The following is a 27,234-nucleotide window of genomic DNA, read 5'->3' as shown; positions in this document are numbered from 1 at the left end:
GTGGATGTTTTACGTCAGTTTATTCTCGTCTGTGAAGATTTGCTTTGGTTCACAGGGTTACATATGCAAAAACAAGGAAAACCCCCTTGAGAGGACAGGTGGGGGGGAAGAGAGAGTGTATATCAGGGAGGTCCTTTTTAGTGAGGTCTGCGCTTGAGTGGTTTCCATGCCAACAGTGAATGGATCGGTGTTTGGAGCATGCTCAGTGCAGAGCTGGCGGCTGTAACAAAAGCTGAGAGAGCTAAAGCAGCTCACATGCTGCTATCACATCAGAGTGGAATAGACCGCTGCGTGCACACTGCTGATTCTGCTGACATGCTCTGCCTTCTCGTCCCCAGCCTGATGTTTCTGCATGAGAAAGAGGTATGTAAATCTAGAAGGAGATTTGGGGGAGGGGGGATTTTGACTTGTAATGTAATAATTTTCCCACTGGTTAATGCTTTAAAAGGCTCTTATTTTGTGCTTGTTGAATGGGATGATTTGTAGAGAAAAGAATGAACATATGTTTTGTGCTGATGATATGCCAGGATGTAATTTAGATCAGTGGATGCACTATAGATTATATCTTTTTTCTTTCTTTCTTTTTTTTTATGTAGTTTACTTATTGTGTGTAAAATTTCTCATGGTTTTTGAGTGAAATTCCACCTGAGGAGATTTCCAGTTTGGAATATGCAGAGCAGACTTGCTGTGAACAGTACAAGGGAACACTGTGAATATCATTTGCATACTTCTGCATGACATTGGACAGATCTGAAGCGGAGGATAGATCTCTGGAGGAAGGGAGAGAGAGAAAAAGAGAAGAGCTGAATACATTTATACTCCCTGCACTGTTACACGATCCTTCTGTTGTGGGGTTGTCATGCCTCACTGACCCCTTGACGTGTTGTCGTGACGAAGGGAGGAAGGGGTCAGGCTGTTTTGTTGTGACAACACCGGCATTCTAGTTTTTAGCCTGACCTGGTCCACTGCCGTGCACCTCAATAATACACAAGGCACCAGATCGCTGGAGATGAAGCCATCTGCTCTAATCAAATGCTTCATTGATTTATTGTGTGTTGTTGTGTGGGCACAGACCACTACAGAACTTGAGCCAGGTGTTCCAGACTGTTCAAGACGATCACCTCAGTGTCTGGCGCACATGGTGTAAAAATGGGCCAGTTCACTCCTCAGCAGAAAGCCCTCAATATTTCATCTAGTTGGACAGTAGAGAGATTGAAAGAAAGAGGGTATCTCAGCGGACAGGAAATTGGAATATAAATTGATGTGACACCTGCAGGCTTGCATAGCATTCATCAGAGGTTAACGCTTTCTCTGTGAAGCAGAAAGGTTGGGTGGGAATCTGATGATCTGAAGATTTTGCTTTCTAACTTAAAGTTTTAATTTAAAAGTTGCCATCATTTACTCAGCCTCACGGTTTTTGAAACCTGTATCGGTGGAACACAAAATGAGTTATTGCAGTGGCCAAGCTTCTCTTTGCCAAACAGAGTGAATAGTGAGGTTTGTTTTCTGTCAAGATTTTTTTTTAGTTAGTAGCTTCTTTAGTTGTTTTGTTCTTCTCAGAAAGCTATTAACGTTTTGGAAGACTAGGAATGCAGCACGCAAGTCTGCTCTTTTTTTTGGAGACCCTAATTACCAACCACTGTCATTGAAGGAAAAGAGCGGCTTGGACATTCTGCTACATTTCCCCTTTTGTATTTTATGTAAGAAATGATGTGCAAAAATTTTAGGGGTATAACAGCTTGGCTGTGTCTGAAATCATATACTAGATACTTCTTTTCAATAAGTAATTACTTTGCAACTGTTCAAAAATTATGTTTTGTACAGTATGAGTGTATGTAGTATAAAATGTTACCCAGAAGTACTACATTCGTAATGTTGGAATTGCCATGAGACCTACCAGCGTCAGTTGCTTCGCTTCACTGCCAATCACAACTCCTCTCCCATGGCCTCATGGGATTGTAAAGTGACCATCAGATGGAGGGCAGTACCCTTAAAGAGGGATCTTTGTACCTTATGTACTTCTCAAGTTTCATAGTAGTACCTTAAGGGTACATATTACTGCTCTAAAGTACTAATATGCAGATAGATAAGGTACAAATGTTGCCCCTTTAAGGATACTGCCTCAGTGACGAGCAGTTGGCCCTAAAGTTCTGACAGTGCAGATTAAGAATAAGTCTGTGTTCATGATGGCAAAAGGCTTATTTTTGAGTGAACTATCCCATAAAAATGAATCCGTTTAAAACATTGTCTTGCTAGGATAACCTTCTATTGCCTCAGACTGTCTGTACTTAAACAGTTTGAGGCACGGGGCACATTTATGTCAATGAAGAATGCTAAGCGTGTTTTTGGATAAATAAAAGCTCTGGTATGTCAACTGCTTGAGTATGGTTTTGTTATCAGCAGGAGGAGACAGTTATGTTGCAAAGTATGTGGGGCATTGACATTGAACTGCCATTGTTCATGTGTGATGAATGTTTGGAATAATTATACTAAATGGCGCCAGAGAATGGCAGTAAACCAGGATTTTACCATCTCATTATGGTTTAAAAAATGTGGTATGAGGCTTACATTATGTTTTTTTTTATTATAAATTTGAATGTATATTTTCATTCATAATTAATTTATAGTAAAGTCATCACTATAGTTTTTTAATCAGTGTTGGGTTTTCTAAATGGAGACTTTTGTTTAAAGTTCTTGCTGAGCTGTATCCTGTTGCCTCATTTGTGGGCTGCGGTCTCATTCAAATGGTTCCACTTTGAAATGGAGATGATTGTGCTCAGTGTGCATCTTATCCAGTTGGACCGGACATTTTCCTGTGAAAGGTGCACCAGCATACAGTAAGCGGAGATGACAGCTGATCAATTGCCACCCCCCTTGTGTTCCTAATTCCTAATCCCCCTTTCTCCCCCCGTCTGTCCTATCCTGCTCTCACCTCATCACCCCCCGATGAAAGCCCATTACCGACCAAGTGGTTCTGACGGAGATTGAGGCACTTTCACGTAGAGATCCGCTGCTTTGATCCCTTCTTCATTCACGAAGAACAACAAAGGAGCTGATGTATGTGTGGGAGGGCACCTTAGGACAGGGTTGTGTGGGTCTTATGATGTTCTCCCAATGAATGGTTATTATGGTTCATATGGAGCTGTTGAAATATGACAGCCACAGGCAGCTCCTGAGGACATCCAGCAGTCCTGTTCTACTGAAAGAGAAGCGTGATGATGTTCATCTCTATCATCTATTTAATGCCACAGCCCATGAAGTAGTATAGATTGCTGTATTCGTATGGTTGTGCTGTTGAGGTCAGAGGTTGTGTTACCAATAATAATCATATGTCACTTGTAAATTAGTTGTCCTGTTCTATTTATAAATATTATAAAAGTTAATGAAGATCTATAGAACTAAAATCTTGGTTGACCTACATTTCTATGAAAAAATTGGTGTCAGACTTTTTAAAAAACATTTTATTCAGCATTAAATTGATCACAAAAGTGATATTAAATATTTTGGAACTGTTATAAAAGATTTCTATTAAAAATGTTGTTCTTTTAAACTTTCCGTTAGAATTGAACAAATGTATCAAAAATATTAAGCAGCAATGTTTTGAACAATGATAATGATAAATGTTTCTTGAGCACCAAATCAGCATATTAGAACGATTCCTGAAAGTTAATGTGACACTCAAAAATAGAGAAATGAAAACATTTTACAAAATTTACTTAGTAACTTAGAAAAAATAGAACTGAAAATCAAAAGTTAACTTTCTAAATTAAATGATTTTTAGTAGTCTATAAAATATTTTAATGCAATTTAAAGCTCTTTTATGAAAGAGGATTAGGGCCAAGCAATAATAATATTTAAAAAAAAAACTAAAACCATCCTGAGATTAAAGTCATTATAATGCAAAATTAAACTCACAGATTTTCGATAGAGAAAAAAAGTCTAAATAAAATGTTGAGAATAAACACACTTGTGTCATGTTCACATTATCTCGTTGTACTCGAGAGTTAATCAGCATCTGCAGTGGCGTAGGTCGCAGAGAGTAATGCTCGTGGATGTAGCATATGATGCGATCGACCAGTTTGAATTAGCCTTTTGCTGAATTCGCTCTTCTTCCTTTTTTCATCACATATCTCATCGGAAAAGGTGGAAATAATGTACAACAATACTGAGGTGCAAATATTATCTGTCACTATTTGTAAGTATAAATAGCATCTAAATATTATTTACACTTATTGCCAAGATCTGCTACTTTATAAATAGAATTGCTATTTTCATTTTGGCATATCGCTAAAAATGCTGCTGTTGTCACTTAGTGTAAATAGAATATATCACTGTTTTTATTCTATTGCTTTTTTCACTGCTGCCCTAAGCTAAAACCATACTGCTTTGCCAATAATGGCTGTAAAGATGGTTACAGTTGTTTCGTTCTATGGGTGGAGGCATACACAACCATCAACAATCCTACAGTAATAGCCAGTTACTTCATAAAAATGAACTCAAACTCTAGTTCATCAGAAACTACATTTGTGAGGTCTACTAGGAGCCAATGCAGATACTGATTGAAACGTTCAAATGAACATGACATGAATGTGTTTATTTTCAGCATTTTATTTCAACTTTATTCTTGAAATTTCACGTTTTTTTTTCTCAAAACACAAAGAAATTCTTCTTGAAATTTAATCATTTTATTCTCAACATTTTTAGACATTTTTCTTTAAATTTAATAAATTTAATCTTGCATTATAATGACTTTAATCTGAAATTTAATCTTTTTTTTTTTTTTTGCTTGGCTCTAATCCTCTTTTGTATTTAGTGCAGTGTTGCAGGTTCTTGGCTTTTTATTTGTATTTGTCTCTCAAGGTAAAATTAATAGTGTAAAATTTACAGCAAATAACAATTTAAAATGTGTTTTTCCCCAAAAGCTCTGAACTAGTTGTGAAGTCCAGGACAGCTTAGTGCAGACAGCAGTGAGGGAGAAATGAGAGCTACAGTGATTCCATGATATTATCATTTTCTGTTTAGTCCATATCTCTGTCTCTCTCTGCCACAGGGACATCTGCAATCCTGCCTTATTACAAGCGCTGTTGCCTATCAGCGGAGCTCCTGGGATGTTCTCCGTCTCTCCACCTCTCTCTCGCTCTCTCTCATGTTTGTTCTCCTCCCTCTAACGCTCATCTCTCATCACTCGTGTCTCCTGCTCTCCACACCTAACCCTTTCATCAGGCTTTCTACTCTCACCTATCAATCATTCTTTCCTGTCCTGTCCCATCCCATCCCTCTCTGTCCTTGGCACAGTTTTCTCTTGTTACCTTCACAGTATTTCACACTGTATCCATAGCACTCTCTCTTTCTCTCAGGAGGTTGATAAGTGTGAAGTCGGCAGGTTCGTAGGTTGTTTTTGTTATTGTTACTGTCGCCAGAGCTGCTGGTGTCATTATCCAAGGAAAACACAAACAGAGTAGGAGTAAAGAGAGTACACTTAGGAGTAATGAAGAGGAAGAGCCCTTGGCTGACTAGATGACAACCAATAGTCTATCTGCTTTTAAAAATGTAAAAAAAAAAGATTTTCTCTCAATATAATACCAATTAGAATAGTTATCATATAAGTAATATTGAGGTTTGTAGTTAGAAGGTAAAGCAATAAATGTTCCACAGTAAATATGAAGCTGTCATAGCCTTTGGAATATTGGAAATTACATATAGACTGTCCAGTGCTGCCTTTTATCATCATCATCATCATCATCATCTCCACAATTTTACTTAGCGTTAGAAAAAGCACTGGAGTGATACCATGGTGCAGTGATGGCATCTGATGATGATACTGTGGTGCTTTGGTATATGAAATGTTTTGGGACGTTCTAAGGTGTGACAAGATTTACTCAAACAAATACTGTATGAAATAGCATTTTGCCCATTATCTTATAATTATTATTCACACCAATTTTATGATCTCATATTAAATAATGTTTATACATTTAATTTGTTATGCAAAAATTAAAGGGTGATCCAGTCACAGGACTAGTTAAACTACCATTCAAAAGTATGGGGTCAGTAATATTTTTATTACAATTATAAATGAATATATATATTTTTTTATCATTTGTTGTGCTTTAATTTATTAGTATGGTGTAAGTAATTTTTTTTTTGCTTTTATAATTTAATATATAATATTAAGCAGCACAGCTGTTTTCAACATTGACGTTAACAATGAGTAGATTCTTAAGCATTAAATCTTCATATTAGAGTGATTTCTGAAGGATCATGTGACACTGAAGACTGGAGTAATGGCTGCTGAAAATTCAGTTTTGACACCACATGAATAAATTACAATTTAAAATGTATTTGAATAGAAAACCAATGTTTTAAATTGTAATATTTCATGATATTCATGTTTTTTTTATTTTTTTTTGAATTATGTGATAGATTTGGTGTTGGTGAAGATAATATGTTACATTAAAAAAAAAATTCTTACTGACTCTGAAACATTTGAACAGTAATGTATATAGGTTCACTTAAGAAACTGTATACATTTTGACATTTAATTTTGATGTAGAGGACACGTCAACCATACTTAGTGATAACCATATTCATGCATCATGGTATTTACATGATACTATGTCCAAAAGTCATTGTGGTACTTTGTTACTGAAATAAAAAGGTATTTACTTGTACCACAAGTTTTATTAATATGTATAATCAAAAGAGTTTATGTATCACTCTGTGATATACTGTCAGCCTGCTTTTAAGAAGGAGATTGGCATGTTTCCAGTGCTCCTCCAGTTTACATGATATCGGACACAATGTTTCTGAGGGCAGTACTGACTACTGCTGACAGTATGTCTGTAACTATACCGGCTTTATCTTTCAGAGCAGCGGTATCATGTTCATGTGACTTATCTAATTCAGGAAGAGGTGAAAAAAAATCCTTGTGAGGAGCTGCAGTGCATTGATTCATCAGTATGAAAGGCAATTATCATCTTGTTTCATTTCCCTCTGCTTCTCAAGGCAAAAAAAAAAACTAACGACAGGGTTACATCACACAGAGCTTCAATGCATTTACATTTCTTTGAAAAGATTCTTATCCTCTTCCGTGTCTCTCTATGCATTATGTAAGCAGTGGCCTGATCTTATTCGAATGAGGATATCTATATGAAAGACGAAAATTTGCCCTCATATTCAGCATTGAAAGCTTAGGAATAGGGCTGCACAATTAGTCAAATTTCTAATCGCGATTACAATAATGGATGCTACAATTACTTAATCATTCAAAGCGGCAATTAATCGTTCAAAGTCCACTTATGTTATTCTGCGTACTTAAGATGCAATTTTTTCTACATGTTATCTTAAGGGTTTTTCCCATTATTTTGATTTTATTTTTAGTATAACATTATAATACCATTCGTATTTTTATTTTTTTTATAATTTAACTTTGAGAAAATTTGACTTTTGAGGCTTACTACTATAGAAAAGCACTAAAAGTTTTTCAGCTAGTGTTTTCAGCTTGTTTCAAACAATGGCATGAACATCATTCAATGTAAATTGTGATAATCATAATTAATAATCACAATTTCAAGGGAATAATCGACAATTATGATTTTTTTCATAATCGTGCAGTCTTACTTAGGAAGCAAACTTACTGATGAATTGGCACTTCAATCATACTCCAATTTACAGGATGAAATCATGCACTAATGATATTATATGTGGCAGCTTGGTCATTAATTAAACACATCCACCAACAAGATGACCGGCAGACATTGATCCATCGCCATATTGATGTTTGCGTCTCATGGAAATGCAAGCTCTGTAAATTGCTTCTGTCTTGTTGCTGGCTAGAATGACATAATCTGTGCTAGTTATTTGAGACAGCATCTATACTTTGCCAGACATATAATGATTTATGAGAAAGACTGTGACTTCTGTGTGCACCGATTAGTAATAGCAATAACATCAGTACAGCTTTGTACTGATTATTAGTGTGTCAAGCCTGCAATCACTATTATCATAGTCATCTAAGAATAGTATGTAGACTAATGTGTTTATGGAAAAACTTGTGCGCTAACAATGCTTCTCTCACCTAATCTACCTAATGCATTATTCATCAGCTCAGTTAACACTACAGAAGCATAAAATATTCACTAAACAATCTAGAGCTACGGGAAAAGACACACCCTATAGTATATTTGTCAAGTTTTTTTTTTTTTAATCTGCATGATGTACGGAATTCACCTTGGATACCTCGTGTACATGTGATTACTAGATGTAACAAACTATTTTTATTTAGCTCAGATATTGCAGATATGGTAGACAGTACGTTTTGTTTGAATGCAGTGAACTCATTGCAGAATTGAAGCATAATTAACCAGAGGTAAGCTGGTACTTGAGTCTTCACCTCTCCTGAGCCTCACTATAACATGTTTTGATGCCGTCTCCTCTTACTCTGAAGAGTCGTAACCCAGCTCTGTCTCGGATGCTCTTGTCAGAATAAGTGTGTTGCGCCGCTGACAGGTAATAGAGAAGCGCTTCAGTTCTGCATCTGATTATACAGCACTCGCTTCTACTGTAACTAACTACCTCAGCTCCATGACTACTTCCCCTGCCTCAGAAACAGATGATGGAACAATGCTATGAAGCATTATTCAGGCTTTAGAAAATTTGAAAAAAATATTTTCAAAACATTATATAAAATGTAAATAGTATTCAAACATGCTGTGTTCAGAAATGTATGTATAGTGTGTGTTTGTACAAGTGGAAAAGTATGTTAATTATCTATAAATGAATTTATGAAGTGGTATAATTTGTTTTATAATGTATTTAAGTTTTGTAATGTATCATTTATGCTTTGTGTAACTTAAATTAAATGCATTCTGGGGGTCATGTGTGTTTTATAAATTTGCCTGATTAATTTGACACATTTTTTGGATGTTAAAAAGAAATTATAACATTTACTAATATGGATAATGTGGCTGTTAAGATAGCCTTTATTCCACTTACTGCAAGATATGGAAGATAGGCAGCCAATGATCAATAGCTAGAAGACCTTCCTGAGCTTTCCCGCATATCGGCTTTCTGCAGGATCACATGGATTAGGGGAAAAAAAGCCAACAGGTACTAATCGGAGAATGGCTACTTTAGCCCTATAGCACATCTTACCCACATTCACTCTGTAAACCATCCCCATTTCAACTAAAGCTAACATTTATTTTTCACAGACATGCAGATTTAACCATTTTCAACACCAGTGTACTTATATGACCCCCTCTTTCACTGAAATTGCTCTTCACAGCTTAAAATCCTTTTTGTGGAAGCACAAATCCAGTGGTTAGAAATAGGTTGATATCTGCTGTGGCCATTGTGACCTCAGACGAAATAGATCAATCTCAACAACCAATCATGAGGTCAGTCTTCTGCAGAATAATCATAGTGTGAATCTCCATCTGTGCTCCATGTCTTTCCACCTCCTGAAACCTAGAAACACCCCTGCTGTGCTATCACACAAACCTGCAGATACAATCAATATGTGGCCTTTTAGTCTATGATTCCCTATGGAGCAGCTTTCATAGATCATTGTGCAACCTTGTTACAGCAGTGGCTTGATGGAAAATAATAAAAATTTCACATTTGCAGGTGTTGGAAATGTAAGCAGCACTGTCAATCTATCAGTGAGTTAATTCGGAGAAGAATTTGTCACGGAATAACATACTAGTATACTAAAAATAGTAACAGTAATATGCCAGTATGCTATTCTGAATTCAGCCTTTGTGAGTTGCTTTGAACGATTCATTAAATGTAGAGTCATTTAGTCATAAATCAGACTAAAGTGTTCGCATGGAATGGTTGTGTGTGCATATTGCGAGTACAACTCGGTAGAAAGGCATCTCTTCTTTTTTTGCTTACTGATGTCCCGCTGTAATCCTCAGGGTTTTGTTACTCTGAGACATGTTAGTGAACAGCGGATATTCACCAAAAACCAAGAGTTCTTGCCATTAGTAAGATGGAGTAGAAGAGCAGCTGAATGTGTTTATTGACTGAAGCCTGACTCCGTCCTGGTGGAGGTCGCGCTGTGTCTCCCTCAGTAATGAGGAATCATTGAAACTGCATTCACTGGCGTGCCACTATCACAACTTGAACTAATTCCAGAAGGTCTGTGGCTGATATTGAGGTCAGAATAGATAAAATTGTAAAGCCAAACTCCACAATATGCCTTGAATTTCAGAGTCTTGAATCACAGGAGTTCCAAGTATGTGATTTAGAATATTTTGGAATACAGTTTTTTGTGTATGTTAATATTTATGAATATTATCAAAATTTATTTGATTTGTTTACAAAAAAATAGAAAGCAAGAAAATGATTAAGCTTAATAGTATCTTTAATCCAAATAAATAATTTTCTTTGTGTAAGGGAAACCCCAGTGATGACTGTTTTATTCAGAGTGTTTGACTTCTTAACAAAATTCAGTCAAAACTCAGTCATAGCAAATGCATTTCTCAAAGAAAACAGAAACACAGAATCCTTAGAAATACTGCAGGATCCTTTGTTCATTTCAGAAATTGATTTGTATTATTTGTGGATGCCTGTATTGATGTTTTTTCTCTTCTTTTGTAGCTGCCTGTGCTTGAGGTCTCAGCAGTCTGGCGTTGTGGATGGTTTGTCTACCTCTAATCCAAGCCAAAAGAGATTCTGTTGGCTCAGAGCCTGTGAATGAGAGCCTAAAGCAAGACGAGTAAAGGTGCAGACAGAGTTGATTAAAATGGGGTAAGTTTTTATGACTAACACAACAAAAAGACTAACATATTTCAATCCTAAAGGGGTTCTCTAACACACTTTTTCAGCAGAGGCCTGCAGATACAAGTGTATATATATATATATATATATATATATATATATATATATATATATATATATATATATAAAGTGCATACAGATTCACAGTGGCCAGATCACTTCTTGGCCAGGTCACTCTTATAAAACAGATTTTCATCTCAATGAGTTTTTTAACCTGGTTAAAGAAGTGATACCCTTACGAAACAAAAATATACGGGAATATTCTGCAAAATATATTACAATACTTTTTATAATACATTTCCATATATGTATATGCATTGTATATTGTGCACATGTTCACAGAATGAGTTACAGCAGATTTCTAGTTCCCAGCATGCTTTGCTTCTGACTGTTAAAGGAGAGTAAATCTTAAAATTAAAAGTTATTTCATGTGTTTTTGCTCAGTATTAATATTCGGCGGGGGGGGGGGGGGTTTTTATTTTTTTCTGACTGTTAAAGGAGAGTAAATCTTCTGGCATGTCTGAGTTTTTGGGGTTACCGTTGTTTTAAAGAGTTGAGCGTGTGGTTAGGCTGACGACTGGCCAAACACCTTTAAGACTATATATTACTTTATTTAAAAAAGTAATGGCTGTGCACTCTTCAGCACGCTGATAGTCTCTTTGCTAAATACTCAAGTACATGCAGATGGGCTTGTGCTGTTGTTAACTAGCTGTATATGAACATATGAACAATGTAAATAATTATAAAAAAAAAAGAAATACATTATGTATGTGTGTATATACTGTATGAGTAAATATAAGTGCAATATATTTATACACATGAAGTAACATTTTATCACATGCACATCTATATGTTATGAAGTGTATTACTGAAAAAAATGACATATAATATTTAATTTAATATAATTAAATGCCACATTTTTCAATCAATTCCTTATGTATTATACAATATATTGTAATATATTAACACAATATATGATTCTGTATATTCTCAAGGGTAGTGTCAAATCAATCAGGGAAGCTGATTAGTTTGTCATGAATCTGGCTAATCCAGTCTTCTAGTTTTAGTGTCTTTGAATCTCTTGTATTTTGGCTTGGTTTGGCTTGCTTTTGTCTCAGTGATGGACAGTCTGCTCTCGCTTTCTTGTGTCTGTAATAATTCTGCTCAAATAGGAAATGGAGCATCTGCCTGTCTGTCACACACAGAGAGGACATAGTGGGCCCGGCGTGAGTTGATCCTGTGCCACATGCTCATTAAACAAGCCCCTTATGCTAATTGACTGTTTGTTCACACGTCAGCAGTTTTCCTGCGCAAGCGAAAGAAAACACTGGCAGTGTTACTGAGACAGTGAATCTACTCACCCACCAAGATAGATCCTCCTGAGCACTCCACTGTACAATTCACAGAAAAACAAAAAGGGGGATTTTAATCTTTTTATCTCCTAAATGGAAATTAGCCTGATGATAATACCAGAGGGGTTTCAATAGCTTCATTTTAATTAAATTGGGCCAAACGTTAATTGAACACCTGAACATGCTGGGCTTCCCCCACTTAAAATTGCTGGTTTCCCATCTTTTTCAATCTAATCGCAATGCCATTGTTGTTCTCTGAAAGTCACTGTGAAGAAGATGAATATTCAGATGGATTTGTCCTAACACTGCTGCCCGGAATTATTGTGACATGTTCTTTTGTAACTCCTGGTTTGACCCTGATTATGGGTGGATATTAATATGGCCCAAAGCAATTCAATTTGTACTAATTACTGAAAGAGAAGCACTCTTCTTGCTAATCCACAGTTCTCATCTGATTAGTGGAATAAGAGCCCGGGGCGAGTGTTGTGGCTCTCTTCATTACTGTCCCTTCTGATTTTCCTCCCTCTCGGTTTAATGTTTTTAATTCCAGACAGAACCAACACCCCCCCACCAAACATTTGATTTGTAAAGAACGAGCCATTTTTAGAATATTAATTTAATTATACAAGTCATAGGAACTACGCATGATGAGCATTATAATTACTGAAGTGGTTATTGAACTGTGAAACATCCGTGTGTTACTTAGCTTTAGTTTTGCCTTTGGAAGGATCATTTGATGTGATTTAGATTAGTATGCAATTCTACAACAAGAGGAATATCAGTAGCGCTGTCCAGTATACAAAATCCATTTTTAAATATGTTGGGTGAATTTCATTTTTGCACTCTTTCAGGGCATTTTATAGGGACAGAGGGCACTATTTGTAGGGTTGCTGTAAATACAAGCGAGCAACAGAATCCCTTACATACAAGCCATTTGCAAATGTTACATACAAATAACATTTCAAGGAGGTAATTTTGCATTTTCAGAATCATCTACAGTAATCCTCGGTAGCACATCCTAATGATTAATTTTGAAACCTGAGGTAATTTTAGATTTTATCAGGTATTTTAAAATCCTCAGTCGCTCACGTATACCCAAGGATTATCAGTGGAATATATTTCTTGCGTATTTGGTTAAAGTATGCCAGTTATTTTTTTTTTTTAAATGAATTATTTTCCACCGCAGTCAGTATTAAACAAGAGAGGCCCATTTATGCTGTGTGAGATAAAAGTTAAATAACTTGCATATCAAAATGCTAAATTACATTTTTTTTTATGTTATTGTACTGAAGCCAAAAGAAATCAAATTAAAAGACAAAATATTATCTGGAAAATATTTACTTTTTAGTACTGATGTATCTTTTTCTGTTAGAGGTTATTACCCTGATGATTTTTTTTTTTCGTTTGATTTATTTGTATAGCATTTTCGCCATAGTTTGAGCAAAGGCAACAGTGGACGGAATTCGCCAAAAGTCTATACAAGACACTTTAATTTATTTTTCTAATTTTTACTCAAAGACAGTTTTAAACACCAGCTGTTGGTGAATTACTGATTTTTAGATGCAGACCAGTTTCAGTGTATAATCACATTGTTCTGCAGACATTTTGTCAATGCCTTGTCTGTGCATTTCTGCAGGGCTGTGATCCCGATGCTCCTTTCTGGAATATGGCAGCTATTTCTGTGGCCATGCCGGATGTGAAAGCCCCACAATGTGAGTACTCCCCAGCAGGCTCTCCTGCAAGCTGCAGCATGGACTTGTCCATGGACCTGTCCGTCCTCAGCTCCCCGCTGTCTGATTTCTCTCACCACGGCATGCCCCCCTTCCCTGCCCAGGGTGTAGCACCGGGCCACTGCAACAACAACAATGGCCTGCTCACCAACTTGGGAGTCTACTGCTCCACCAGCAGTATGCATCCTCTTAAACAGCCTGACAGCCAGTCTGGCTACGGTACGATGCACTTTCCACAGGGCTGTGTGAACACTGGTGGCACCCGGCTTTACCGCAGCCTGGAAAACCTGCACTGGGCCGCCATGTCCGATCCCAAAGCATATCCTTACAGGAGCTTGGACAGTGAGTTTATCCTTCACTGCACTGCAAGCAGCAACTGGTACGATGGACCTCCTCAGGGACCGCAAGTTTACGGCTTAATGCCTTCCCATGACAGATTGGCAATCTACGGCCGCCGAGGAGTAGTGAGGAAGGATATACCACTCTTTCCACAATGGCTTTTACCAGCGGTTGAGGACTGGGGTATGAACGGAAATGCACGAAAGGGTCTTCGAGACAAGCTACGGCTTCAGAGCACACGTGTGACGGAGCCCCACAAGCCCTTGCGTCCTCAACCTGTGCTTGTTAATGCATCTTCTCCGCTCTATCTGTGCGATCAGGAGGTAGTAGTTCGGACTGGGCTGACATCATTGCAAATGAATGGACAGCAAGAGTTGAGCGCCCGTCGCATCACCAGTCCAGAGGAGATCAAACAGGAAGCAATGCGACGACTGCGACTCCGAAGGCAACGAAGCACCCCTAACCTGGCACTGAACTCCAGACAGGAGTCTAGTACCATAAGTAAAGCTCATACAACAGAGCCCATCTGCACTAACTCTGCCCAGTCAACCCTTGAGAGGAAAAGACCCCCGATGAGCCGCCTGCACATACCTACATTTGAGGAGTTTAAGAGAATGAGACAAAGGGAGGGCATTAAGAACCACATGTCCTCTGAAATGGAGAATAACGACAAGCATAGAGAGGAAAAAATACAGACAGAGGAAACGCAGAGTGTGGAAAGGATTGACATTGATGTCAAAACTGCTCAGGATTCGAACCACAGCAGAGCGGAGATGTCTGAGCCCAGTTCCACCGCAGAGGTCCCAGGAGGACCCATCTGCACAAGCCCATTGGCTCGCTCTCCATTACACCCTCAAGCTGCTACAGGAAGAGACGAGGAGACAAAGGGCCCAACAGACCCTGGGGCCACAGATGTAGCTGTTCTCCCCTTCCCACCCCACTGGGAGAGTGGCGATGGCCCATCCAGCTGCTGCCCTGCAATCCTTCTGGATGGAACAGACCTTTCCAGCTATGGAGCCAAAATCTATAAAATGAAGGATGGTTTCCTGGGATCTGCCCTGGACCTTATTAAAAAAAGGTGAGTGGATGGGAGCTGTTGTGTTTGTTAGTGTTAGACTTGTGCATTCACATAGTACTTAAAGTTTCATTGTAAGCTGTGACAGACCCTTTCTTCCGTATTGTGATGTACATTCCAAGATTATCAGAAAAAAAAAATAATGTAGGGCAGTGACTCGGCTCTATCCATCAGTTATTGATGGGATGGAAATTGATTGAATGTGAGCTTGCAGACGATTGTAAGAAAGGGGCGGGATTTAAGTGGACAGAATAAAGTCCTGAATTCATCACCAGAGAGATGTCTGTCTTTCACTTAAGATTGAGGTCATTTTAAAATGATTAAAATCAGTAAAAAAAAAACATTGTCAAAAATGTTTTAGAAAATTAAACGGATGCATGGATGAATTGTTTACAACAAGATCTTTAAGATGCATATAAAATAGATTGGATGAACTTCCATTTCATGCCGACTTTAACAGATGCATTTCAGAATTTCTTAATTCTTAATCAGAATTCTGCAGTTCTAGACTCATTTTATTGATAAACACAGAAAAAGAGACCTAAAATGAGGGGGGAAGGAGGGTTAATGGAATGGGAACCTAGGTTGGATTCAAATCCGGGTCTCCCATGATATTAAAATTGAGCCAATACAGATTCTTATGGACGATAATGGACAATTTAGTAGTATTTTTATAAATAAAATAAAAATGTAAATCAGTTGCTTTAAATGGTATAAATGGTTTAAGGCATCACGATATTACAATGTACAAAAAAAAAGAGAGATTTAGTACAGATTTAATATTGCAGTGTTAAATGAATAGTGTTTTTAAAGATTAACTGAGTGTTAGTAGATAATGACAAAGGGAATCTGAATGCAGAAATGAGAATGAACAATTCATTCTTAAATATCTGTCAATATATATCCAGTATTGACCATTACCAATTAATTAAAAAATCTCTATTAGCTAATATTTCGTTACCACATTGTTATTGTGCATCCCAATCATTCAGAGTTTAAATGGGAAAAATGGACATCAGCTGGAACAGTGTATCAGTTTCGCTTGTTAAGTGTGAAAATGAATCCCATAGCAGCTCTAGCAGCATTTGCATCAGTATTTGTGTTATTGATTTATTCCCGAATCTCTGCACAGCTTGTATACAGAGAAAGAGTGAATATATCATTATTGATGTGATTCTTAATGTCTTCACTTATGCCAAGTACACAGTAGCAGATGTGATATTTGCATATAGTGGCATATTCTGTGGTGATTAGCAGCTTTAGCTATATTAAGAATGTAAAACATGGCTACTATGAATGCTATTAAAAATCCTGTCCTAATCATCTTTGTCTTGTTCTCCAGTACAAAATTACAACCCAGAAAAAATATTTTTCTTAAGAAGCAAAATTGCAAAAGCATTTTTATAGTAGTTTTAATCATAAACTTCATTGAATTTAGTTGAAGCTTCAGGTTAATTTATTTTATTTTATTGATAAATACCATTACTGGAAAACAAAGATAAAGAACCAGATTTTTTCAGAAGCAACAAACTGGATACTATAGCAACAAACCCCTTTAATTCCCCATTGATTCACTGAGGCAGTTACTGTATAATATGGGTTCTTCAGTGGCTGTGTTGTGGCAGTTGTCTGATTCACACCTGTCCACCAACAGCACTTTTTACACACACAGTCTCACACAAGCGTGAAATATGCGAACCTGACAGAAATTTGATTAACATAACAGCACATAACTCTGGCCCTGACAGTCTTCTCAAATTTAGCATGGATGCATAAATCTGTATAGATTTTCCTTCAGCCGCTTTTGCTCCAGACACAATACAGAGATTAATTGCTGGTGCGTCAAAAGCTTTTCGACATTACAGAGCCTTTCTCTAATGTTATGTTCCTCTAGGGCAGGAGTTCAGTCCAGGCTGTGAACCGTCTAAATATAACATCCAATATCCCAGCTGTCTCGTAGTGCCTCAAGTGAGGGGATTCATTTACTACAGAGCAGCCTGGGGCTTCCAGCTCTTTTTTATGAGACTTTTATACAGTTATTTTCATTTATTGCCTGCTTGATAGTAGAAAGAAGAACAAGTCACAATCTTATTTAAGCTTACAGTCACTTCATATTATTGACTAGAACAGATGAGCACATTTCAAGGGAGCTTGTCCTGATGTGATGTTTATATAAGTTTTTTTTTTTTCTTCAGTCAGTATAGGTAGAAAAGATGCACATACCTTTAAATGAATAATAGAACATCATTCTAAAAGTGTCTGTCAATACACTGAAATAAGTGTTTTTATACACCTTTATACATCTTAATAAATCACAAAATAATTAAGGAGGGAAAAATCCAATGAATGACCTCACACAGCACTGCTGAAATGACAGATTATTATATATCTGCAGTGCTTTAATGACAATTTCATTCATGTGTGAAAGACATTGGTTTTATTGCCACATTCAGAGTGTTATATTAATTACTGTCATTCCACGGCTACAGGTTTGTGAATGAATTCTTTCACATTTTATTGTTGGAATTAAAATGCACACCAGCGATTAACATCTGCATTTTGTGATTTTTCTTTTCTTATGAGATGTCAAGGCCTCTTTGTCTTTGTGTGTTTTTTCTTTTGAATGCTTCAGAGCTCATGGCTGAGATGTCAGCACTATTCTCAGATGGCGTCTATGCAAATTTATGACAGTGATGAGTGCAGCATAATCAGATTCTGAGGTACTGAAGCATCAAAGGAGATGGAAACGATGTGAAAGAGGCAATTAAGAGCTTATAACAAATCAATCAAAACACCTGTTTTAATCTTAAGAGACGTCTGTATATAAACAATAGCTGGGGCAAACAGCCAATTAATATATCTTAAAGTATGTTTATTCAACAATGAATGCACAGCCATTAGCATTCATTCAAATGTATTATTTTTACAATTACGTTGATACCCTGCAAAAAATGTTCTAATTCACTATTTTTTGTCTTGTTTTCCAGTAAAAATATCTGAATATCCTTAAAACAAGATACAGTGCCATCCAAATGTTTGGGGTCAGTTATGTTGTTTTTAAAAAGTCTCCTATTCTCCCCAAAGCTGCATTTATTTGATCAAAAATATAGTAAAAATAGTAAAATGGTGAAATATGATTACAATTTAAAATAACTGTTTTCTAATTAATTTATTCCTGTGATGACAAAGCTGAATTTTCAGCATCATTGCTCTAGCCTTCAGTGTCACATGATCCTTCAGAAATCATTCTAATATGCTGATTTGGTGCTAATGAAACTTTTCTTATTATTATCAGTGGTGAAAACAATACTGCTTAATATTTATGTGGAAACCGTTATACATTTCAGGATTCTTTAATGAATAGAAAGTTCAAAAGAAAAGCATTTATTTGAAATTGCAATTTTCTGTAACATTATAAATCTCATTAAAATTTAATCTGTCCTTACTGAATACAAGTAATAATTTTTTTCAAAACCAAAAATCTTTCTTACTTATCCCAAACATTTGCACAGTAGTGGACATTTACCTTAAAGGCAAAATCACTTAAGAGAATTTTTTTTTTTTTTCTTTACTCCATTGGGAAATCAAGTAGTATATTTTCCTGTAAATCCAAAACATAAGTGTAAAATTGGTTTATGTGAGATTAACAAGAAAAAAATAATAATACTCAGAAATCAAATTTTATTATTGTTAAAAATATTTCACAGTTTATTTTAAAAAAATAATAACTGCGCAAACAAAATGCAAAAAAAATGGCAAAAGGGTATGAAAACTAAAGATATAAAATAAGACATATTTTCTGAAATCAAACCTTCACAGTCTGACTCGCCTGTTGTTTATTCACCGGCTGCAGTGTGTGGGGTCATCCACAGATACATAAGCTCCTTTTCTACTTCACACACACACAAAGGAATCTTAAAGATCAATTGTGCTTGTTTCCGGAGCCCTGTAGCGAGGAGTTCAGGTGTTAATGTGAATTGATGCGTCTAATTGCTGTCCTCTGTGAGCCCCTCTGGTCTGGGGGGCACCGGCTCTCTGTAGGGGGATGGGGCATGACTGCACGGCACACGAAGGTGTGGAGAATCAGGAATTGTAATTCTCATTTCCTTCCCTTTGTGTTCTCTCTCCCTCTCTGCTCCAGCTGCAGTGCAGAGATTGCAGCCGAGACTCCCGTCCGATTGTGGCGTGAGCGCAGTGACGTCACTAACATCACCGCTCCCCAGCCCAGCCATCAATCTGCCCACGTTGCCATGACAACGTCGGCCTGCGGAGAGGAGGCATGCACCAAGCCCGCGGGACAGCGGGGGAAAGTGGCGACAGAATGCGTAAGGAATGCTCCCGTCTCACGCACACTCACACACCTCTGAATATCACCTCTGAACGAGGACAGCGGCAACTGTCATGCATGTACGGGAGCATGATCAGGGTGCTCAGGAGGCTGAGGTTGCAGGGGAATCTGCACGGTAAAGCGCACAGAGCTGCAGCTAAGAGCAACACGCAGGGAGGATTAAAGCCAGGTTTCATGGTGGTAACTGCTTTACATTCCTTCTTTGTGTCAGGTTGTGTGTTGATGCTCACTGTGTCCTGCCCCTGCTGCTTGAGATGCCGGCCTGCTCTTCATTGCGCCACATTCATTCACGCTATATGACTGGCTGTATGTTTTTAAGGTTAAGGGTGATATTGAGGAATGCTGGCATTCATGTACAATGTTGCTATGATTCATTGGTCAGCCATTGCGCACAGATGCTTCTTCTGTCTCTGCATTTCTGTCTTTAATTAAGATAACAGCTGCCCTATTAATTACTCTGTACGTCACCTGAAGCCACGGTGTCTTGTTTCTGGTGCATTGATAACACTTGAGAACCTAATGCTGTCGAGCGACCTTTTGAGGGTTTTACGCCATAGATGTGTGTTTGTGGCAGACACAACTGTAACCATGTACAGTTTTGAAAACGCGTTCTGGTGTTTCACAGGTTTTAAAGGTGAAAGGTTTGAGTTGAGGCAGATGTGGTCAGTGTGGTCAACCCAGTTGGCTTCCACAATGTGACAGATTTTTGAGTGAAACCAATTTAAATTGGTAAATAAAGTGATTGACCAGATTTGATACATTATTGGATCACAAAAAGATGATGATATTGGGATTTTATCCAAAAAGGATAGTTGTGTGAAGAAGTGTAGCTATTTCATTTCATAGTTTCTCTCTGTATTTCATAGTTGTCCCAACCTGTTTTTGTTTACCATTTAATGGACTAAAAACAATGAAACATTTCTAAAAATGTAATATTTGATGTTCCACAGAACAGTGTCATACAGGTTTGGGAGTAACATGGGGTTGAGTAAATGATGACAGAATATAAATTTTTGGCTGAACTGTCCTGTTAATAACCGTCCAGCAGGCCAGATTTGAAATGACTGGGTTTCCAAATAATTAAAAAATAGATGCATTGTATGTCATTGGAGTCTGTCAATAGACTTTTTAATTAACAGTAAATGGGCATGAAAAGCCACAGCGAAGAAATTTCCACTTACCACCACAATATATTAAAAGCTTTGGATGTACCGTAATGCAGTGATTCTGATCGATGTTTGAAACAGTTAGTGGTTCCATTAATTCTCATATGTGCTTAGGGATTAAATCTGCCTTCATGAGGTTTTACACTGTTAAACTCTCCCCTTACACACACACACACACACATTTCAGACCAGTGCTCTGCCATGTGCACCGTTGACTGACAGATCTCCATCCTATCAGCAGGTTTCTGGGGCGGGCTGCAGACGCTCCAGCTCAGACGCGGCCTATGAGCTGGCTGAGTCAGTGAGGGCCCAGCGTGAGTGCCGTCTGCGGCCCCACTACAGCGACCCCATGCCTGCAGATGCCACCAAGCGTAAGCAGCTGGAGATGAAGATCGCCGCCGCTGCACGTTTGCACATTCACCGCAGAGACAGGGACAGTGGTAAGACTCTTTCAACTGCAATACGCTTTGCTCACAGTTCTTGCTGTAAGAACTCATGTCCTAGTTTTGTTCTGACAATACTTCATTTAAAACAGTTTTTAGGCTTGTCTGTAACCCAAGGTCATCACTTTAGTTGTTATTATGAGTCTCTATGATATTACTAAAGCCTGGCCTTAGGTGGCTTTTACTGTTGGTCCGTCACATGCGTGACCTCTGCCCTGAGGACTGCTTTTATCTTTCTATACCGCAGCATCCATACTCAGTGTCTGTTTGTTTTGTTTTGTTGTTGTTTTTAGACTTAAAGGCAATTATCAAATACATATCCAGTATCAAGTTAGGAGTGCACAGTATACTATATCAGCACCATATTGGTTATTTTCCATTGTTTGTCTTTTTTTTTTTATGTATTGGTATTACCAAACATTGAAATATTGTTTGTGGCTTTTTTAAGATTTAGATCAACACATTGCACAAACTTAAAAGGAATAGCGACAGTCAAATACTTAACTCTCTGAGCTGTCCCAGAGCACCGCACTCTACCATTATGAGAAGTTATGCTATTCCATTTCAAACAGGATAATTTGTTATAGCAAAAGGAACTTTTATAATTTTCTTTTTTAAGTATAGATTTTAAAAAGTATTGATTTATCATATCTATCATCAGTTTTTATAACATGAAAATAATTTGGCGATTTCTATTTAGGTTACACTTTATTTTAAGGTGTCCTTGTATACAGTGTAATTATACATGTAAGTACTGAGTAATATTTATAAACTACATGTACTTACTATATGGTAAGGGTTAGGATTTGGGTTTGGCTTAGGGTTATTTGCATATAATTATGCATAATTAAAAAGTGAGTGACGTGACATACAGCCAAGTGTGGTTACCCATACTCAGAATTTGTGCTCTGCATTTAACCCATCCAAGTGCACACACACAGCAGTGAACACACACACACCGTGAACACACACCCAGAGCAGTGGGCAGCCATTTATGCTGCGGCGCCCGGGGAGCAGTTAGAGGTTTGTTGCCTTGCTCAAGGGCACCTCAGTCGTGGTATTGCTGGTCCGAGACTCGAACCCACAACCTTAGGGTTAGGAGTCAAACTCTCTAACCATTAGGCCAAGACTTCCCCTTAATGAATTGTTATTATACTAGTAAGTACATGTAACATGTAACAAGGACACCTTAAAATAAAGTGTTACCTCTATTTACACTGCAAATAGCCAACCTTACCAACTCTGCCCACCATTTCTCAGTTGTGTAAACATAATGCTATTTGTTTAGTGTGCATTATGCTTCTTAGTCGCTATATCCTTTCTGACCACACGTTTCGCAGTTCAGTTTCCCGTACTATCCTTCTTATCTGCTTCCTTTAAAGCAGCTTCTAAACTGGTTTATGTTGCATGATGATTATTAGTTAAGTTGCCCTTTCCGATCGTACAACACACCATTCTCCCCTGGGTCCTAATGTCCCACTACCACATATAACTTAATGGAGTTGTTTTGAAGTTCAAAACACCTCAAATGCACTGTGTTACATAATAAAATATTTAAGTCAACTTTTTCTTCTTCAGTTTTTTTATGGTCTCTTTTTGTTTTACCTCTACTGTTCCAGTGTATGATAAAACTAACATTTTAGTTTTTTTTTACTGTTTTATTAGACTTTTTTTGATGATCACTATATCATTAATGTAACTATTGTTACTGAACTTCAGAGATTTGTTTGTTCTTTGTCATCAGTGCCAGGCACAGCCAGGGGCCGCTCGGAGCCCAGAGGTGAGGAGAGGAGCAGGGGCCTGGGTGTGAGCCGCTCAGCACAGCACCGCTGGAGTACCGTCAGCAGCCTGAGCGCAGACAGCGGTGTCATAGGCTTTAGTGATGAGCGTGAAAACGAGGAAGAGTCCCGTCGTGCCCGCCACAGTGCCGGAGCTGAGGTAGAACGTGTGGACAGCGGCATCGGCCCTGGATTGGCTCGGGGCTGGAGGAGACCCTTGCCGTCCCTCAGGAACTGGGACATTCAGCAGCCCTGTCCCGACTGTGGAGACAAAGAGGGCGGCCGTGAGCAAGGCATGTGTGAACGCTGCTCCAAGCTACGCACAGAGCGCAAAGAGGCCATCCTAGAGTTTCTCAACACTGAGTCGAGTTACGGAGAGGACCTGCGTATCATCAAGGAAGAGTTTTACTGCCCCATGCAGAGTGCAGGGCTGCTCGCAGCAGAGCAGCTGGCCGTGGTCTTCAGCAACGTTCAAGAGCTCATTGATGTCAATGACAGGTTCACAGAGCACCTGCAGGACAGCATTGATCAGGCTTTTGATCAGGTAAGGAATGCCAGGCTAGTATTTGGCCATTTCAGCATTAACATAACAAAGGTGTTTGTTTGTTTTTTGTGTCGGTCCCAAAATTTACTGATTACAAAAATTTGGGTGAATTTTAGGAAATCATTAGACTGTACATTAAACTTTAGTATATATATATTTAGCAAGGATGCATGCATTAAATCAATCTACAGCGCTTGACTGACAGCTTAGACATAAGTATGTTACGATGTTTTGTGTCTCCACAAAAATATTAGGCAGCACAACTCTTTTCAACATTGAGAATAGTAAGAAATGTTACTTGAGCACCAAATCAGCATATTACAATAATTTTTTATGGTTCATGTGACACTGGTGAAATATTGTTGTTGTTGTAAATATATTTTAAGTTGTGTGTGTCTATATAGGGGGATGTGGGGATGTGGACTGTGTGCATCGGAGAAATCTTCTTGGAGTTTGTCAACATGCTTCCAGCGTTTCAGACCTACTGCCTGCACCAGTCCACATCTGTGAACATGCTCAACACACTGGAGAAAGAAAAAGAGCTTCTTAGGTACACATAATGTACTTTAACTGCTTTGCCACTGTCATTCAGTGTTACAAATAAAGGTAGTTAAGTATCAGCAGTGTAAATGTGCATGCACAAACACAAGTTAATAGGTCTATTCAAATATAATCCTAACCAGAGCTCAACAGTAAGATTTTTTTTTTCCCACCATTAAGGAAATTATATACAAAAAATGTGTGTGTGTGTATTTTTTTATTATTATTATTTTTTACATGTAAGAAAGAACTCTTTTTTTATTTCTGTTTTTCATTAAATGTTAAGTGGTTGTAATTGGTAAAGTGGTTAAGTGTTTTTTTTCTTTGGCAAGCTTTTTATTAGGTTATTATTTTGCAATAGTAAAAGGGAAATTATACAGCCATAATTTCAAGAACTCAGACAAAGGCATTATGTGATAATTATGTATTAATTTTACCTAACACCATGCTATTTAGCTAGAAAAATTGATGACATATTTAAATCAGCACCAAAAATCTATGCCCACAACGTTCAATAAATCACAAAATGTTTACAGTGCGTAGCTCAGAACTTTTGTATACATCTAGCCTTTTTTTTTTTGCAATCAGATTTGTAGCAAACTGTTCTGGAATCTCCTAAAGAGTCTTCATTCATGAATTTTTAGAGCTTTGTTGTGAGAAGAGCTGAAAAAGAAGTGATACAGTCCCCAATTGTGGATCCTTAGCAAATATCACCAATGTTATGTAGACAATATATGAATCACAAGCTGAAAGTATATGAAAGTTTGCTCCTTTACATCCCTCAGGATATTCCTCGACGTGTCCCAGAATGACAACACGGCACTCAGGCGCATGAACCTGCGCTCCTTCCTCATGGCCCCACTTCAGCGTGTGACCAAGTACCCATTACTGCTAAGTCGCATCAGCAAGGCCACCAACGAATGTCACCCAGACTACTCCCGCTTAAAAGAAGCCAAGAGCCGCGTGGAGTCCCATCTAGAGCACATCAACATGAAGACCAAACAGGAAGGGACTGCCACATGGTCCTTGCGCTCTTTCCGGCGCGACAGCCGCAAGAACCGAGAAGTCATCAACATTGAGATGAGAGAGCTGTCGATGAAAACTGTGGGCTGGACGCGAGAGAGCACACACTTCATCATGGAGGGGCCGCTCCAGTTGGCACAGCCCGCCGATGGCCAGTGGCTTAAGAAGGGAAGCAAATCCCTCAAATTCCAGAATGTTCAGAGTTTACTTATGGTACGCACTCTGCGCAACCCAGACACGGTGACTGAAGGGAGTCTGGAGACCTCGGAGATGGTGCAGGACGGTGTACTGGTGCTCATCAAGGACAAGAGCAGCGGGAAGTTCACTGTGTTACGGGAGCCAATCCGTTTGGCAAATTGCGTTGTGTCTGCCGACCCCGACTGTGAAGACACCTTTGAGGTGCTGGACATTCGACGTGAGGCCTTCGTTTTCCGTGCCTCCGACAAACATCGCACTCAGCAGTGGTTTCGCCAGATCAAGAGATACGCTTGTGATTTGGGACCCTGGAGAAAGAGACGCAATGCTCTCCCTAATATCATGATTAACACGACCCAGAGCCGGTCCTGAGACTGAGCCCTTAGCGACACATCCCTCATCCCTTCCCAGCATAACTCTGATGTAAATAATAAATAAAAAAAAATCAATATTTTGTTGAGCAAACAGTATTTGTGCGGGAGAACCATCCACCAATGGACTTTTAAATTGGTAGATTTGACTGAATATTAATATAGACTGCACTTTGTATGAGTGGAAAGCAAGTTAATGACATTTGGGAAGAGGATAAATCCACTGTCAAGCTAAAAGTAATGCTCTTTGGCATACCAAAATGAGGGCCTTGTTAGGCGCCTCACTGCTGCACTTGTAAAACACTGATTGTACAACCAGTTTGGCACTGAGGAGAAATGTTCTCAGTTGTGAAATGGTTTTTGTGATAAGCATGAGGGAACATGTTTGTGATTGGATGGATTTGTGTGAAGACTGAGGTAAAGCTGTTTTGTTTTCAGATCATTGTAATTCCCTCTTCCGTTAGCATCTATTCCCACTGCCATTCGGGAGCAGTTCTCATTTTTGTATCACTGTGCTGGTTTACAAAACAGCAATAATCTTCATTGTATTATGTAGCAGCAGTCAAGCAGTTTTTGTACACAGGTACCCATATTATTGTGATCAGTGATGTAACAAACCATTTTTTGTTTTATGTATGTTTTCTCCAAAATCTTATGAGGGTGTAGCATCAGTCTAAGCATCAAGTATTGTCATTGCCACATTAATGGCTGTGCTGAAAACATCTGTGGCCATGAACCAGATCTTCAATTAGAAAATGTCCATTAGCTGTTTCCCCCTCCTCCCGAAATGATGTAGTTTATAATTACAATTTTGCTTTCCTTTGTGAACTCTGAGGGGGAGAAATATGTGCCTTTGTTTATTTGATACTGAATGAGTCCTTAGTACTATTCTGTTCAAGTTTTCCCTCCACTTTTACCCACAAATCAGGCCTTATGTCAAATTGAGAAAAAGATCTATAATTTTTCTGTAGCTGCTATTATATTCAGACTTCCCCACTGATATACAGACTGTGCTTTATGATAACTTGTTAAATGTTAACTGTTTTTGTTTGATGCACTTTAATATGGAGATCCTAAACTGGAGCAAGGACGATGTTCTGCAGTTTACAGAGCTTTACTGTACTTTATTTTAAAGATTGCTTTAGCTTTAAAAGAAAATGAACCACAGTTGACTTCAGCAATAGCAATCAATCACAATCTTTCTGGTCTCTCTATATGTTTAAAGTGGATAGGAATTGTCACAATCACTGGATTTAGGCATTTAGGTTTCGACATGAATATTTACTGTTTTTTTTCCCAATGGCATTGATACTGTTAGAAATATCATACTGTAGCTTCCACATTACACAACAAAAAGATGAGTTGAACCTGCCAGGACTGAAAAATTGTACTTTTAACTGAGACCAACCAAGCTGTTAAATACTTTTTTCCATTCTTAATAATCCTAATTTATTTTTTATTTTATTTTTTTGTGTAAAATATTGTGAATTGCAATTAAAAATGACAAGTATCCATCTCTCTCAACTGATTCCATGTTTTCTGACA

At 38.1% G+C, this 27,234-nt stretch overlaps 1 protein-coding gene across 1 annotated transcript; it reads left to right on the top strand.

Annotated features, from left to right (window-relative positions):
* On the top strand, positions 1-27,217 carry LOC109069696. The gene is made up of 8 exons (XM_042763595.1): positions 1-363; positions 10,606-10,755; positions 13,774-15,284; positions 19,423-19,606; positions 21,037-21,235; positions 22,983-23,560; positions 23,965-24,110; positions 24,886-27,217. The coding sequence occupies exons 3-8, from the start codon at positions 13,804-13,806 to the stop codon at positions 25,688-25,690; spliced, it is 3,393 nt and encodes a 1,130-aa protein (XP_042619529.1). The 5' UTR covers positions 1-363; positions 10,606-10,755; positions 13,774-13,803; the 3' UTR covers positions 25,691-27,217.
* Positions 27,218-27,234: the final 17 nt, after the last annotated feature.

This window comes from Cyprinus carpio, chromosome A9 (genome assembly GCF_018340385.1).
Source record: "Cyprinus carpio isolate SPL01 chromosome A9, ASM1834038v1, whole genome shotgun sequence".
Lineage (NCBI taxonomy): Eukaryota > Metazoa > Chordata > Actinopteri > Cypriniformes > Cyprinidae > Cyprinus > Cyprinus carpio.
The sequence above is the reverse complement of the archived record's forward strand: the minus strand, read 5'-3'. Positions and strand labels throughout refer to the sequence as shown.

Excerpts from the sequence above, each read along its gene's own strand:
- LOC109069696 (XM_042763595.1), top strand. The coding sequence starts at position 13,804 with ATGGCAGCTATTTCTGTGGCCATGCCGGATGTGAAAGCCCCACAATGT. Across the intron at positions 19,607-21,036 it reads GGAAAGTGGCGACAGAATGC|GTTTCTGGGGCGGGCTGCAG; the intron begins GTAAGGAATGCT and ends TCCTATCAGCAG. Across the intron at positions 23,561-23,964 it reads TTGATCAGGCTTTTGATCAG|GGGGATGTGGGGATGTGGAC; the intron begins GTAAGGAATGCC and ends GTGTCTATATAG.